At 47.3% G+C, this 17,069-nt stretch overlaps 1 protein-coding gene across 1 annotated transcript in view; it reads right to left on the bottom strand.

Annotated features, from left to right (window-relative positions):
- COL6A3 (collagen, type VI, alpha 3) overlaps nt 1-17,069 on the bottom strand; it is a 175,927-nt gene that overhangs the window by 29,876 nt on the left and 128,982 nt on the right. Inside the window, exons 31-42 of the mRNA XM_015413993.1 lie at nt 16,587-16,649; nt 15,764-15,814; nt 14,189-14,224; nt 14,035-14,097; nt 12,479-12,541; nt 8,698-8,730; nt 8,567-8,603; nt 8,439-8,450; nt 7,778-8,271; nt 7,099-7,198; nt 4,226-4,921; nt 1,520-1,613 (exon numbers count right to left, since the gene is read on the bottom strand). Of these exons, the coding sequence (XP_015269479.1) occupies nt 1,520-1,613; nt 4,226-4,921; nt 7,099-7,198; nt 7,778-8,271; nt 8,439-8,450; nt 8,567-8,603; nt 8,698-8,730; nt 12,479-12,541; nt 14,035-14,097; nt 14,189-14,224; nt 15,764-15,814; nt 16,587-16,649 (1,742 nt within the window). The remainder of the gene's footprint in view (nt 1-1,519; nt 1,614-4,225; nt 4,922-7,098; nt 7,199-7,777; nt 8,272-8,438; nt 8,451-8,566; nt 8,604-8,697; nt 8,731-12,478; nt 12,542-14,034; nt 14,098-14,188; nt 14,225-15,763; nt 15,815-16,586; nt 16,650-17,069) is intronic.

The following is a 17,069-nucleotide window of genomic DNA, read 5'->3' as shown; positions in this document are numbered from 1 at the left end:
AGGATTGCCAACAGACCTGCTTACGGTCACACTGTAAGGTACCTTAAACTAACAGTTGCTGGAATGTGGAGCTTATTTTCATGTGGGTGGTCTGAAAGGAAAATGGTGATGTTTCCTTTTCTGTACCAATCTAACATTCAGTTGACTTATATCTAATAGCCAAATGCACGGGATGGGGTGGGAGGGGGATCTCAAAAAAATTGGGTCAGCAATAGCTACAATCCATAGTCCTGCAAGTCCTGGAGAAACCCTAGGTTTGCTAAAAAAAAAAATATCTGTTACGTTTAAAAAAACACAGCAGTGGGGGGTAAGCACTCACCCCTCAAAAGGGATACGTCTGGGCACACACAGACTTTGCAACAGAACAAAATGGACTTTTGGGTGGCAGACTGGACTGCTGTAGCAATTTGAAGCGGTGCCTGACATAGCGCCGATGGCCACAGACAGGAAAAGGATGGAGGTCGGGCGAGGGGTAAGAAAGTGGAGCTGGGGTGGAGGCACAGGGAGAAAGGAAGGGGCTGGACAATGGATCTGGAGCAGATGATCATTTCTCTTCTCTCACTCATGACTATTAGCTAGGTTTGCCAACTTCAGAAACCCCTGGGGATTTTGGGGCAGAGCCTGGGGAGCACAGGGTTTGGGGAGGGACAGGATTTCAACAGGGCATGGTGCTACAGAGTCCACCCTCCAACGTCACCATTTTATCCAGGGGACCTGATCTCCGTCACCAGGAGATCAGTTGCAATTCTGGGGCATCTCTAGGCCCAACCTGGAGGTTGGCAACCTTACTGTTAGCAGATCTCAAAAGATGCTTTCTAGACTGGTATGTGGAAAAGCCTTTCCCGGATTCATTGCTGGAGACCTCTCCCCAGGGCTATTTTTGGGCAGGAACGCACAGGAATGGAGTTCCAGCTGGCTTCTGAGTTGGCCACACCCAGCAGGAACTCATTAGCATAATAGGCCACACCTAACAGCAGAAACTCATTAGGATTGGCTACAGTAGGCGTGTGTGGCCTAACATGCAAAGGAGTCCCTGCTATAAAAAAAAGGCCCTGGGTTTTGACAACAAACAAGGTAAACAGAATAAGAAGCAAAAGGTGGGTGTGGCTGGATGACCACACTTCTGGCAACACGGGGCTGCAGCCTAATAGGCTAATGAGCTGTGGTGTCAGGGTGTGGCCTAATATGCTAATGAGTTTTGGCTGTTGGGTGTGGCCTATTATGCTAATGAGTTTCTGCTGGGCTTTTTCTACAAAAGAAGCCCTGCCTCTCCCCATCCCCCAAATCCACTCCAGAATCCAAGGCATGGGGGCCAAGGGCTCTGAAGCATCAGACCTCCCCACAAAGAGAATCAGACTAATGTAAATCCATGCTTGTTGCCTTAGTAATAACAGCATCACAACTATAGATAATGTTATGTCTGTTAACAGGTGGGGAAAGCCTGTATTTCATCTGTGACTGGAAACAAAGCAATTCTTCGTTTCCCCCCTGCAGACTCAAAAAAACCCATTCCACTTACACAGGTCTCTGGGCAATTCTTTTAACGGGCTGGTCACCCTGGAACCAATCGCATTGTTTCCTGACATCTGGAGACAGGTAGAAGGCATTTTCACCTGAAAACAGAAGGGTTTTTGTTTTTAAACGGTTTTTTTTCCAAAACATGTTACAGTGATACTAATGATAATAAAAATTGTGTGGTAAGCCTGAGAGATTTCGTATTTCTTACAGCTGTGGCTAACCTTCGTACTCTCCCTACCCCAGCAGATAGGATTTTGGGCACCACTGGCACTGACCACGTAGGTTGCTTCTGCTGTGGCATGTAGGGGCTGAGTGGGCATTTCAGGGGCTCCTCACTAAGCTCATCAGCAGTGACATCTCTGCAGTAACTCATCTCCAGAACTTAAAAACCTCTTCACTCAGTGTTGTGTATTGAGCCTGAGTAATCCCTGAAATAGTACCAGGATCTGGTTGAACTTGTTTTGCTGGTGTGCAAAAGGAAGAAAGAAAGAATTCCAATCAAATAATGAGTACAAAGAGCAGAGAATTTTCAGTTTCCATCTCCAAGAGAGAAACTGCTGACAGTTGCAGGGATTAGGCATTTAAAGGCTGTGAGCCTAAATACACACTGTTTGTGTTTACACAGATGGATTTAGGACCACAAGTTTGACAACAATTACAAGGACAGAATCCCTGGAACCCTTTTAGGAACTTTCACCTTGTTCTTGGATTCTAGGATCACAGCATCAACATTTGTAGGCAGGCTGGTTGTTTTCTTTAATCCAAACACCAACTTTAAGCACTGAGTTTACAGATCCACGGGTGCCAGGCATGCGAAACAGTGTTCCCTCCAAGCTGAGTTAGTGTGAGCTGGCTCACAGTTTTTTAGCCTCCAGCTCACACCCATTTTGTCTTAGCCAAGATGCAGCAGCCAAATCGCTGGCTCACAACTTTAATGCCAGTGGCTCACAAAGTAGAATTTTTGCTCACAAGACTCCACAGCCTAGAGGGAGCAGCGCTAAACAATCCAGGTGGTTGAGCATTCGCCCTCAAGCAGATTGATACAAGTGCACAATACAAATGTGACAAACAAAGGGGTCTTTCTTCCCCCTTAATCCAAAGAACTTTCTATTGGTTTGGGGCATTGACTCGTCTCCTACCTGGTTTGGTGCTTGTCCCGCTGTCGGGACTCCCAGCATCCCCACGCCGCTCGCAGCATCCCCTGCGCCGCCTGCAGCATCCCCCCTTTTGTCCTCCGCTGCTTAGCTGGGGCCCCGGGGGGGGGGGCAAGGGTGAGCTGCCGAAGATGACCGGCTCGGCCGGGAGGACACTGCCGCCAGCCCACACGCTCTCCCTGGGTGGCTGCTGCAACGGAACTGACAGGAGCACACCCACCTGCGCCGAAATGGCCCACCTACACACGGCCCACCTACGCATCCGGGCTCGGTGGCCCGAACGGAGACGCCCAACAGCGCCCAGCCTCAACCCGGAAGGAGTAGCAGCCCCTCCTCCTCTTCGGTTATGTAGGGGGGCGGGGCTGGGAGGCAGGGAGGGAGGAGGAAGCGCAGGGAACACTGGGGAAGAAGGACTAAAAGCAGGGCAGCAACAGGGGGACGGGGATGACGACCTGGACTGGATAAGGCTACCCCCTCCCCCCGAGAGAATCGGAAAGCCAGCCAGCCAGTAGGAGCGGGTTGGCAGAAACAGTATGTCTTTTCAGTGTGGTGGGAGTTTCCTTGAGGTGCCATTGCTTGATGCAGAGCAAGCTGATTTTCTGGACACCATTCTGCTCTCCTGGACTATTTCTAAATCAAAACAAGAAGTGTTGTAAGTCTCCCGCACTCCGTCACCCAAAGGAGACTAAATGCGACGTAATGTTGATCCAAACCTCCGGAGGAGGGATTTGCTGACCCTGTGGCTTATTTAGGGAACCCAGCAGATCTTTTTTGGAAGTTTCAATGTGGAATTCGGACGCTGGGTCCTGCTCATGACCAAGCTAGGAAAGGACCGGGCGTACCCAGCAAATGCTGGCCTCACTGTTCCATGCTCCACACCCATCAGTATCATAAGACATAAGAAGAGCCCTGCTGGATCTAACCAGTAGTCCATCTAGTCCAGCATCCTGTCTCACAGGCCTGTAGCTACGGTAGGGCCTCCTGAAACCCGCCCCCCCCGACTTCCTCCCAAGGCCCCACAACTTTTGGGAAGAAGCAGGGGGAGGCTGCACATGGCTGTACTCCAAGCCATGGATTCATAGCTTGGAGTGCAGGCGCCCGGCCCCTTAAATACTTTGAGGGAGAAGCGGGGGGAGGCTGCAAATTTCAGTGCCCCCTGTCTTTTTAAAAGCCCCCCCCCCATTTAAAAAAATCCTGGGTACAGGCCTGCTATTTCACACAATGGCCAACCATGAAGATAGACTCAGGTGGGGTAGCCATGCTGGTCTGAAACAACAGAAAACAAAGTTTGAGTCCAGTGACACCTTTAAGACCAACAACGTTTAGTTCTGGGTATAAGCTTCCATGTGCATGCAGAATTAAACTTTGTTGGTCTTAAAGGTGCCCCTGGACTCAAACTTCGTCCTAGTGACCAACCAGTTTTTCGCAGGGCACAGAGCCTGAGGCCTTCCCCCGATGTTGCCTCCAGGCACTGGAATTCAGAAGCTGACTGCCTCTGAAAGTGGAGGTTCTCTTTAGTCCCCTTGAACGGCTGACTTCCTCCCCGTACTTACTGCTGATGAAAGATGGCAAGAGATTTCCAAAGCGCAGCAGAGGCTCTTCGTGAAACTCTGATGGCTTGTCTGCGTATTTGAAGAAGACGTCGTTGGGCTCGCTGGCCAAGCTGTAGATGCTCCGGATGTTCACCTGCCTGCCAGTGCTGAGGATGACAAAGAAGTACCCTTTGCATTTAGCTTCCACTACCACTTTCTGAAGACGCTCCAGCTCCTGGCCGTTCACCTCTCCTGTTATCATCAACACAATGACTTTGAGGTCCCGGGGATTAGGCGCCTGCTCAAAAATGAGCCTTATGGTGTGTTCAATGGCGCTCGCCACAGCCCTGGTGCCCTGCAGTTGCACCATCTGGTTCCCAATGAAATCCATCAGCTTGTCTTTGGAGCTGTAATCTGTCAGGGACACCTCGACTCTGACAGGGGATGCGCTTGAATTGGACGCGTATTCATATGGAGCGTGCTGGACGACGGCGACCCGGGCGTGGTGCAGGGATGCCTTCGGGTCGGAGCTCGTCTCCAGTTGGCTGACTACGTAGGCGATGTACTTCTTCATCTCTCTGAACTGCAGAGGAGTGGTGCTCTCCGAACTGTCCAGGATGAAAGCCATGTCGATGTCAACATCCGTCACAGCTGCTCGCCTGTCTCTGCCAAAGGCAGGCCTTGCTGCGCCGCAGCTGGGGTCAGGATCGCATACATCTAGAAGAGGAAGCATATCAAAGTTCTGTTAGGAATATGCGCAACTACTATCCTTCAGTGCGATCGTGGAAAGAGGAAAAGGTATCTACACACAGGTGGCGCCCCAAGTGGCACAGGATGTGATATTAGGTGACTTCTGCTGAAAAGCAGCATTTTTATCTAGTCTTTGAAAGTACAGGTGCAAAAACTCCCTGAAAAAGTGGGTACAGTGCGGACTAAGGATTTACACCTAACTAGCCCAAGGAGCCCCCCATACATCACCACTACTGGAGCCACGGCACTGTTACTTAACTCTGGAAGTTTTAACGACTTTGGGTTACGGCTGAATGTTTTCCTGGATCTGTAAGCCCTTTGCAGGCGCCACTGTGAATGCTGGGTATTTAAGGGCAGAAATATATACACAAAATAAAACTGTAAAAGCACTGATGGGAATGGGGGGGGGGAGGAGATTGGATTTATACTCCACCTTTCACTACCCAAGGGAGTATCAGAGCGGCTTACAAACTCCTTTCCCTTCCCCTCCCCATAACAGACACCCTGTGAGGTACGTGGGGCTGAGAGAGCTCTGACAGAAACTGCTCTTTTTCAAGAACAGCTGTGCCAGAACTATGGCTTGCCCAAGGTCATCCAGCCAGGTGCAAGTGGAGGAGTGGGGAATCAAACCCGGTTCTCCCAGATTAGAGTCTGCGCACTTAACCACTACACCAAATTGGATGATTCCCATTACATATGAGATTTTACACCTGTGCTTTCAAGATGAAGAGGAGGAGGAGGAGATTGGATTTATACCCTACCCTTCACTAACCGAAGATGTGTCAGAGCGGCTTACAATATCTTTTCCCTTTCTCTCCCCACAACAGACACTCTGTGAGGTAGGTGGGGCTGAGAGAGCTCTCTCAAGAACTGCCCTTGAGAGAACAGCTCTGAGAGACCGTGTGACTGACCCAAGGTCACACCAGCAGCTGCATGTGGAGGAGTGGGAAATCAAACCCGGTTCCCTCAGATTAGAGTCTGCGCTCTTAACCACTACACCAAACTGGCTCTGATCGGCAACTGATGGCCCTCAAATGTGTCATCTGTTCAGGGGCCTGAGACCCCTTATTGTCTCACAATAAGGAGGAGTTTCCAGCAATAAACAGAACACTCCTGCCATGGCAACAAATATGATACGTGACGGAGCAGTTTTTGAACAGCTTCAGCTTCTCACAGATACCTTTGCTCCTCACACAAAGGCCCACAGACATAAGCTAATCACAGTGGATGGGCTTTCAGAGTTCCTGTGCAAGATTACAGCTAATGGTCCCGCCCTGGGCCTAGGAAGTCTGACTCCAGTCCCACCATAGAAGGGAATGGGGTTCGTGCTGTGGTGGCAAAGGTAGAGTTGCAGAGGAATGTGGCTCAAAAATGATGGTCACAGTCACTGAACAGACCGCAAAAAGAAGAAAGAAACCGTGAGGTAACTGCGCTAGATAATTTTTCAATAATAATCACAAAATTGTACAAAAAAGTGTGCAGAAAATTATATAAATATACAAGACAATAGAAAATGATGTGTTTGACGATGGTCTCCAGAATGTTCTATCGTTTCGATACTGTTCTTCTTCCGAGAGTGAATGAAAACATACAGCGACTCTTGGTCTGTCTTTTCAACTAGTAGGTATCAAAAATCCATAATATTCACCGATCTATCACGACTTAATTGCAAGAATTTCTCTGACTGAATGTTCCTGGGGCAAGGTGCTTGTATAATGCCTTTCATTCACTCTCGGAAGAAGAACAGTATCGAAACGATAGAACATTCCGGAGACCATCGTCAAACACATCATTTTCTATTGTCTTGTATATTTATATAATTTTCTGCACACTTTTTTGTACAATTTTGTGATTATTATTGAAAAATTATCTAGCGCAGTTACCTCACAGTTTCTTTCTTCTTTTTGCGGAGAGTTGCAGAGGAGACAGGCTCCTAGGGTCACTCTGCAGAGTGGCTCCCAAGGGGTTGAAGAAAAGAATCAGGCCTTTCCTCTGCCCAATTTGTTAAGGGTTAGAGGGGTAAAAAACTCTGTGTACCATGTCGTTAAAGCAGACATACAATTTTGATTGTAAATCCAGATTACACTTATACAACAACAGAAGCGGTTCACAGATTTATAGGGGAAATAAGTCAAACATCTTACCCAGGCAAATATGGCAGGTTATTACACTCCTAATAGTTTGGTTCACTTGAGCTGGACCTCCAGAAAACGTGATCACCTGGCCTCCTATAGAGTTGTTGGACTGGTTTTGACAAAAGGGGAAAATACCACAATATGATGTTATTATTCAATGGAGGCAGTTCACAAGTAGCAGTGTTCGGCGCCTATAAACATCGTGTTTATGGATTTTGGATGCCCACAGACTAAATGGGAGACGGTAGAGAGAGCAGAAAACCAGATGGTAAGTTTCCCTGTGCTCTTTTCCAACTTGCAATGAGTCTGCTTTTCTGCCTACTAAACCTTTAGGTGGGACCGGAGGGGAAGTTGTGAGGATAAAACACATGCCACTCTGAGCTCCTTGGAGAATACAAATGTATGTGAGAGACAGAGAGACCTCAATCACGCTTTTCATAGTCTATGAAGATGACAACACAACTCAGCGCCTCAGGACACAATCCTAAGAGCACTTTCCAGGGTATAAGCTCCACTGAATAAAATGGGACTTACTTCTGGCCAGACTTGCTTAGGATTGTTCCCCATAAAGAGTAAATAAGAAAACAGCCTTCAAGACAAGTTACACAGGAAACATGGCTGCAACTCCGTTTGCTAAGACCCTGCTTAAATCAAGCGTCAAACGAAAAACAAATGGGAAGATCCGAACCTGCAGCGCACTCCGAAGGATCGGGTCATCTCTGCTCGTGAGGAAGACAGGCACGACCCCCGCGTCGTAGAGCTTCAGCATGGCCTCATTGAGTTGCGGAGATCGTCTTGTGGGTCCATTGCTGAAGAAGACCGCCACCTTCCTCATGAGGAAGCCACTGCGTGCCCGTTTGAAAGTATTCCTGGCGACGAAGGACATGGCCGTCTCCAGGCTTCGCTGCTTGGTTGTCTGTATGGCTCGGAGGGCCTCGATCTGGTTCAGGAGACGGGCCTTCTTGCGGGAGTCAGCAAAACGCATCTCTGTGGTGACCTCATTGTTATACGTAACCAAAGCAACACGGGCACCGCGAGGGCAGTTGCTCTCGGCAATGGTGAGGTCATTAACGATCGCCAGAACTGCTTGCCTCATTCTGTTGAAAATGTCCGCAGTTACGCCAGAAGAAGTATCTATAGCAAAGGCCAATTCTGTTGGATAAATCGGGCATTCCTTCGGGCCTGCAGGTAGTGGGTATATTAAAAAAGAAGAAAAGATCAAACGTTTTTGATTCTTAACATGCCAAAGGTGAAAGTCCACAACTGTGATAAACCAGCATGTGTCCTTTGAAGGGGACCGCAAACAGAAAGAAAGAAGCCAGACCTGGAGCGGTTGGCTCTGGACTCACCATAGCAGCAAGCTGTGAACGACAACAAAAGAGAAGGGAAGAAAAATCAATTACTTCACAGTCTACTCAGAAAGCGAGCCTCACAAACACCAGAAACAAACAAACAATTTTGGGGGGAAAGGACTTACGGCATTTATCTTTGATGTTGCGCACAAGGGCACATTGCTGTAAGAAAAAAGAGAGGAAGAAAATTAAAAAAATAACCCCTAATACAAAGAAAGGCAAACCGTTTGGTACAGTAAATGAATAGTTGACTTACGTCTCTTGATTCTCCTCTGTCTCCCTTATGTCCCTGAAAGCAAAGATTTTTTAAAAAAGAAGTTGGGTTATAGGATGCGAGTTTAAGAGACTTAGATTTACACAAACTAGACGAGCTCCAGCCTCTCTTACGGGACATATGGGGCAGGAAAGCTTTGGCTGGCATCTCTGGGCACCCAAAAATATAGAAGCTGTAATGATGTACAAAACGCTTATAATCACACAATAATGATACAAAAATAAACAGTCAAATTGAAAAAATATTAATAATATTGAAAAATATAATAATTCAAAAATAATACATCGTTACCGCTTCTATATTTTTCATTATTGTATCGGGCTTTTTTTGTAGAAAAAGTCCAGCAGGAACGGCTTGTTTTGTTGCAGGAACTCCTTTGCATGTTAGGCCACACACCCCTAATGTAGCCAATCCTAATGAGTTTCTGCTGTTGGGTGTGGCCTGTTATGCTAATGAGTTCCTGCTGGGTGTGGCCAACTTGGGAGCCAGCCGGAACTCCGTTCCTGTGCGTTCCTGCCCAAAAATAGCCCTGGTGAGATTATAAGCATTTTGTACATCATTACAGCTTCTATATTTTTGCTTTTCTACACTAGCTGTAACCCCTCAGTTTTGTTAGATCTCCGGGCACCCAGCAGAAAGTAGTGGAGGCAAGGCACCACAGAAGATGATGGAGTATAGAAAACATTGTGCAGAAACAAGAATGGAGACTTCCAGACTAATCCGCTGCCACGTTTACCCTCAAGCAAGTACCACCAAATCCACTGGGGCTCCTCACTCACTCTCAGTGTTACCGAGCTTAACAAAATTAGAGGAATGAGCCCCCAGAGGTGACCAGGGCCCTGTGGGACCTTTTACAGTTCCGCAGGGCCTGCAAAACAGAGCTCTTCTGCCAGGCTTTTGGCGCTGCCACCACCACTATTAGTGGTGTTAATAATAACAACAATTGACAACCACAACGGAAGCCCTGAGCCGCTGATCCTGGCGTCTACTGCCCATCTTACCCTCCCCTAACTGAAGCAGACCAATAGAATTAAAGCCGAACCTGGAATTTGCTAACACTTTAACACCATGTTTGATTTTTAACATTGTTTTTATAGAAGAAGAAGAAGAGGAGGAGGAGGAGGAGGAGGAGATTGGATTTATACCCCGCCCTTCACTTGGAGTCTCAGAGCGGCTTACAAACTCCTTATGAGTTTCTGCTGTTGGGTGTGGTCTATTATGTTGATGAGTTCCTGCTGGACTTTTTCTACAAAAAGAGCCCTGAATAGGATCACAGGGCCGTGGCATGCAGGAAACATGGGGTTCAGGAAATATATAGGGTATCTAACAAAGGAAGCTTTGACTCTCAAAAGCTTCTACCCCGAAAATCTTGTAAGTCTCCCAGATGCTACTGGGCTAGAATCTACGACGTATAGGGTGAGATGTATGTATGTATTTATTTATTTATTTATCTATTTATTATTTCTATTTATACCCCGCCTTGCCTGACAAGCAGACAAGCAGAATTATATAAAGTTATATGTAATCAAGAAATTTAGTGGCCATTCACCATATTTTTATTTATTTATAAATAAATAAAAATATGGTGAATGGCCACTAAATTTCTTGATTACATATAACTTTATATAATTCTGCTTGTCTGCTTGTCAGGCAAGGCGGGGTATAAATAGAAATAATAAATAGATAAATAAATAAATAAATACATACATACATCTCACCCTATACGTCGTAGATTCTAGCCCAGTAGCATCTGGGAGACTTACAAGATTTTCGGGGTAGAAGCTTTTGAGAGTCAAAGCTTCCTTTGTTAGATACCCTATATATTTCCTGAACCCCATGTTTCCTGCATGCCACGGCCCTGTGATCCTATTCAGGGCTCTTTTTGTAGAAAAAGTCCAGCAGGAACTCATCAACATAATAGACCACACCCAACAGCAGAAACTCATAAGGCCACACCCCTTACAACACAGCTCATTAGCATATTATGCCACACCCCCATGTTACCAGAAGTGTAGTCATCCAGCCACACACCCCTTTTGCTTCTTATTCTGTTTACCCTGTTTGTTGTCAAACCAGGGCTTTTCTTGTAGCAGGAACTCCTTTGCATGTTAGGCCACACACCCCTAACGTAGCCAATCCTAATGAGTTTCTGCTGTTGGGTGTGGCCTATTATGCTAATGAGCTCCTGCTGGGCGTGGCCAACACAGGAGCCAGCCGGAACTCCGTTCCTGCCCCAAAATAGCCCTGTATTTAATCATTCTTCTTCTCATTATCTCATACATGAATGTCTGCCTAGTAATCAGGCTCAATGGCTGGGGAGGGGAGGGTAATTTGGCCTGGGTTTGAAGCTCAAAGGGGACCTCAAACTGAAAAGCTTGTTAATTTTTTTGGCATTTGCTATGTTCCACAGCTCGTTCTAGTGGCCCGGACCTCCAAGACGGCCTGCCAGAGAGGGTCCCACCTTGTGCATCTGACAAATTGGGCTCTAATCCATGGAAGTTTATGCTGGAAGACAATTGTGTTAGTCTTTTAGCCTCCCGTTTATTCTTGCTTCGACGGACTCACTCTTCAGAGAGCAATAATTCCAAAATAAGTTCCCAAATAAAATAAAATAAAAGAAGGAAGAGTACACCACAGTATTGCTGCTTAGGTTTCGCTGACACGTCTCCTTAGTGGTGGTGGTGGGAAATGAGAGAAGCGCTGATCAGCCTTTTTGTATGCTGTTTTAAAAAGTGTCCCCCCCCCGCGTTTTTACTTTATTGAGATATTCCACCCAGTCCCAGTCAAGCATCGGTTGCATGATACCGAAACCCCATCAGGGTTGCCAACCTCCAGGTGGCACCTGGAGATCTCCCGCTACTACAATTGATCTCTAGATGACCAAGATTAGTTCCCCTGGAGGAAATGGCCGCTCTGAAAGGAGAACTCTGTGGCATTACGCACTGCTGAGGCCCCTCCCCTCCCCAAACCCAGCCCTCCCCAAACTCCACTCCCACAAATCTCCAGGTGTCTCCCAAACCAGAGCTGACAACCCTCGTCCCCATGCAGGGAAGGGAGCGCTGACGAGGGATCACAACTTTTTATTTATTTGCATGAATAGACGGATGCCTGCATCCACAATCCCAAGGGTTTTCCTTTTTTCTTTTAAATCAGAATTTGCAACTGTGACAAGTGTACGTGTGATTTGCACTTGTGTTATGGTCAAAATGAACTGAAGCAAATAAATACGGATTAAGGCCCTTGGCTGGCCGGCCACCCACCCGTCCGTCCGTCCATCCATCTTGGATGCACGTTTTACTAAGCGATGTACAGAGTAAAAGTACATCTATATTTTGTCTTGTGCTTTCCACATCCACAGGCAAGAGTTGATTCACTCACTGCTTCATCACTTCTGGAATCTTTCTTTGTGTGTGCATATGTATATGCATACACAAACACACACAAAAGGATTCCAGGACAGAGACAGAGAGGGACAGAAGAGGAAGGAAGGAAGGAAGGAAGGAAGGAAGGAAGGAAGGAAGGAAGGAAGGAAGGAAGGAAGGAAGGAAGGAAGGAAGGAAGGAAGGAAGGAATATTTTCAAATTCTACAAGCCGAGTCTGGAATATTCAGAGTTAGTCAAGGTGAATTAGAAGGTGAAGAGGGACTGGAAGGCAACACACAATCTTAACTCAACTAAGTGTGAAAAAGAAGTTCATAAGCATTTGGGCAGCTGCACTGATGCTCTCTTGCTGGCCCAGTAACTCGTATTACAAACAGACTTACAGCTGGTCCTCCATATCCTCTTTCTCCTTTTTGACCTCGTATGCCAGGCTCTCCTGGGGTTCCCTAAACAGAGGGGGAAGAGTAAATGCATTTAATTCATGTTGTACACATCTACTCCCATAAATTAATGGTCCCCGTTTGGTTATCTTTACACAGAGAGGTTTCAAACAATGCAATTATCCAAACAGACACGAGTAGAATCTGATCTGCGCTCTTTTTGCATCCTCTTTTGCTTTCACACCATAAAGTAAAATTGGGGCCAAGTGTAAATTGTACGGATTCTTGTTTGTGAATGTTATGAAGGTTCCCGGCTATGCAGCCAATAGGTTTGGATATAAACATCTCTGGGCAGGAAACTGGCCATTAGCAATTTTAGAATAGTTTACTAGAGCTCTTGCACAAGAGGGGGGACAAATTGGGGGGGGGCAATTTTAGTTTCACTTTTCTTTCATAGTAGCAGAAGATATACAACCATCAGCAGAAAACACATCCACCCTCCTGCAGATGAATGCCACAGCATCTAGGTAGGTGGATGCAAAGTTCGGGTTTTGAATTTGCCGGTTTGGGTTACTAGTAGGGATGGGCACGACCCGAGAAATGAACTGTGGTTCAAGCATGAGCCAGGCCGATTTATGGTTCGTTTCAAACTGGTTTGTTTGGTCACATCATCCCCCAATCCAAAAACGAACCGCCTTTTTTTCCGTGGAGATTAGTTTGGTTCGTTCAAGCAGTTGGTTCTCCAGACAGCCTGGAGCCGATTCAATCAATTCCTAGGCAACACTGGGGGTGGACTTTTCAGAGGCCTAGAAACACCCACAGCAGTTGTCCATAGCTTGACTGGCAGCTCTGGGAGCCAACCATGGAGCTTCCATTCTGCTCCATGGCAGCAGGTTGTGTGTGTGTCTGTGTGCCCATCCCTAGTTGCTAGAGAATCAGTTCCCAAGGCATAAGTGGAACTTGCTCCCTGACTGTCTGAGCTTGAAAGGGGATTTGTTTCATAGAGGAGAAGTCCATCATCAGCAATTTGCCGCAGTGTCTAAAGGGAGCCTTCATATACAGAGGCAGCAAACTTCTGAATACCAGCAGCTAGGGGGCAACATCAGGGGAAGGTCTTGGCCTCTCTGCCCTGTTTGTTGGCCCTCTAGGGATGGCTGGCCACCAAACCAGCAGGGCTTTGCTTATGTTCTTATGACCATCACGGGCTCTTTCAAATCAACAAATATTTAAAATAGGCGGTCATCATACGTTCATAATATGGTGTCAATACAAAGGGGAACACGAAAACTCACGCAAATGTATGCCAATAATCCTGTTGTGGAAGCACATCTTCAGCTGATTTCACTATGTGAGCCACAGACAATTCCGGCCCAGCAATTATGTTACAAACAGATATGGAGGTAATAATGACAGTTCTTCTACCACTGTTGTGCAATGCCTGGGAGACTGCAGGCCAGATTTCTCTTTAAGTTCCAATATGTAAGTAAATGATATGTAGAGCAAAGGAAATGACTTCCCCCCCGACTAGAGCCCTGTATATATGAATGAAGCTACATTACCCTGTAGCCTCTGTTTCCTTTGGGGCCAGAATCGCCAATACCACCTCGGTCTCCAGGCGCCCCCTGTCGAGAAAACAGCAAAGGGTTAACTCTCCGGATGAGACATCAAACAGGCATTCTTGCACTTTTGCAGGCTTCTGATTGGTTTAGGTACCTTTGGCCCCGGGTATCCTGGAAACCCTGGTTCTCCCTGTGGAAATAAGCAAAAAGACAAGAGATTGCTGCCTTGAAATCAGTAACAGCAAGAAAGTTGCAAGTGAGGCAAAGCTGCTTCAAGTCACTTCGCCTTTCAACCTGGGCTTCTGCAGACATGCGGTGATTAGCGTCACACTTCATACTCCAGTAAATATTTTTTTTACAGGCCACGTGTGCAGATATCCTAGCCAAATATATTTTCATTCTTCACCCGGCTCAAGAATCTTGCTTGGTTTATGACTCACTATGGAATACCTTTTTCTTACCATCCGTGCCATTTGGCAGTTCAAAGCCCGTAAAGCATATCCGTGGGTCACTCCCTCAGGGCTCTAGTCGGGGGGGAGCTCTCAGGTACGGAGCTCCGGAAGAGAACCTCTAGGGGGCGGGGCGGTCACGTGGTGAAGCCCCGCCCCCTTCTTTACCCCGCCCTCTGCTTCGATCCTCATTCCGTTTGGGAATGAGGATGAAGCAGGAGGGTAAGTAGCCGGGCCTTCTGACACACTTCCGGTGATGTCAGGGGGTGTGGCCTTCTGTCACTTCCGGTGATGTCAGGGGGCGTGGCATATGCAAATAAGTTATGCTAATGAGTTATGCTAATGAGCTCCGGCAGCTCTTTTTCTACAACAAGACCCCTGCACTCCCTGCATTCATTATTGTTGCGACTATTGGCACAGCAACATTAGCGTATGCAGCATCGTACAGCCTTTCAAAAGGAAAAGTCCCTGCCCACATAGAATCTAGTCCAACCCCCTGCACAATGCAGGAAATTCACTAATCCCTCCCCCCCCCAAACCCCCAATGACCCTAGCTTCACGGCCAGAAGATAGCAAAAAACAAACAAAAAATCCTCCAAGGTCCCTGGCCAAACTGGCCTGGAGAAAAATTGCTTCCTGACCCCAAAGTGGCGATCAGCCTTTCCCTGGGCGTGTAAAGGGCCACACAACACCTATAATTCTAAAGAGAAACAGGATGGGGGAAGAGAGGCCGTGGCAAGTAATCCACGCAAACCACGGTGCTCCGTGGGCTTAAAGCTTGGTTGCATTTTGGAAGGAGGGCTATGGGGTCAAGCCCAAGGCCTCACTGACAAGCAATGCTCCCTCTAAGCTGGGGAGTCTTGTGAGCAAAAATTCTACTTTGTGAGCTACTGCCACTAAAGTTGTGAGCGAGCGATTTGGCTGCTGCATCAATCAGTTTGATCTGGAGCCCTCCTTCCTGAGTGGAGATGAAAATGTGTGAGCCGGAGGCTAAGAAACGGTGAGCTGGCTCACGCTAACTCAGCTTAGAGGGAACACTGCTGACAAGAGGTCTTTTTGGGTAGGGATCTGAGGGAGAGGAGAAAGGATGGCACCACAGAGGTTCACAGGAGGAGGAGGAGCAGCAGCAAGGGGTGGTGGGCGGGGTCATGTTAGAGAGCAAGAGACCTTCTGTCTCATTGTTCAAGTTCTTGGGCAAAGCTTCCTTGGAGGTCTCGGTTCTCGAGCAGGGGAGGCGCCTGACCTGAGTTTATCGGTGCAGATCCAGAGACTGTACATACCCGTCTGCCTTTAGTTCCTGCCCGGCCTACACCGTCACGTCCATCGTCTCCCTGAAAAATCGAAAAGACATCATGAAGGAATCCGTAATACAATTTCTGTGTAAACTCTGCAAAGAGAGGGGTTGGTCTGAGAGGCTTCGGAATAAGAGACAGCAGAAGAGCCTCAACGGGGACGTCTGTGAAATGGATCACCAGCCCTTTTGGGCTGCCTTTAACTGGAGGGATCGGGTTACTCAGCCTCTGAGAAACTCAGGGCGATTCTGCATTGGCTTTTCCCTCCCATTGTTTTATCAAACCCACCATGGAACAGAAATTCCCCTCTGCATTGCATGCCGCTTTCACTTTATTTGATGACTGGGTTTTATGGTACCCTCTACACTGCATGCCGCTTTCACCTTCTTTGACGACTGGATTTTATGGTACCCTCTACACTGCATGCCGCTTTCACTTTCTTTGATGACTGGATTTTATGGTACCCTCTACACTGCATGCCGCTTTCACTTTCTTTGATGACTGGATTTTATGGTACCCTCTACACTGCATGCCGCTTTCACCTTCTTTGGTCATCGGGTTTTATGGTACCTTCTGCGTAGATTTATGGCTGTTCAGGGGTGACTTCACAGTCAGTACGGCGTTGCCCCCGGGGCATTTGAATGTGGTTTTGAGCTGCACCTTTTCCTCAGTGTTGAGAAAATGCGGAGCGAATGCCAGATGCAGAATTGCCCGAAGCCATGGAGGCATTCAGTTCATTGTAACAGGACAGTTTGAGTTAGAGCCAACCAGCTCAGCACCTTTCTCTGACCTTGTTCTTGCTAAGCCTTACCGTCTCTCCTCGTGGCCCAACAGGACCAGCGGGCCCCTTCGGACCAGGGTCACCAGGCTCACCCTGTAATAATAATAAAAAAAAAACACCATATGCATTTACTGTGTAAGGCCGTATAGCCTAGTGTCCGAGACTGCAGTCTCAATGAAAAGGGGGTCTTTGCTTTTGACTTCTGCCGTGAAGTCTTTTGACGGCCATAGGCAAGCGCCCCCCCCCCCCAGCAACTTTACAGAGTTGTGTAGGGATTATCTAATGTCTGAAGTATTTTAAACATCTTAAAACGTTGTATAAAAAAAACAAGGAACATCTACCACCCAGAAAAACCGTTCCAGAATAGTCTAAAATCTATGTAAAGGTATAGCCTAGTGTCCGAGACTGCAGTCTCAATGAAAAGGGGGTCTTTGCTTTTGACTTCTGCCGTGAACTCTTTTGACGGCCATAGGCAAGCGCCCCCGCCCCCAGCAACTTTACAGAGTTGGTGTG

Source organism: Gekko japonicus, unplaced genomic scaffold (genome assembly GCF_001447785.1).
Source record: "Gekko japonicus isolate JY-2015 unplaced genomic scaffold, Gekko_japonicus_V1.1 scaffold2251, whole genome shotgun sequence".
Taxonomy (NCBI): domain Eukaryota; kingdom Metazoa; phylum Chordata; class Lepidosauria; order Squamata; family Gekkonidae; genus Gekko; species Gekko japonicus.
The sequence above is the reverse complement of the archived record's forward strand: the minus strand, read 5'-3'. Positions and strand labels throughout refer to the sequence as shown.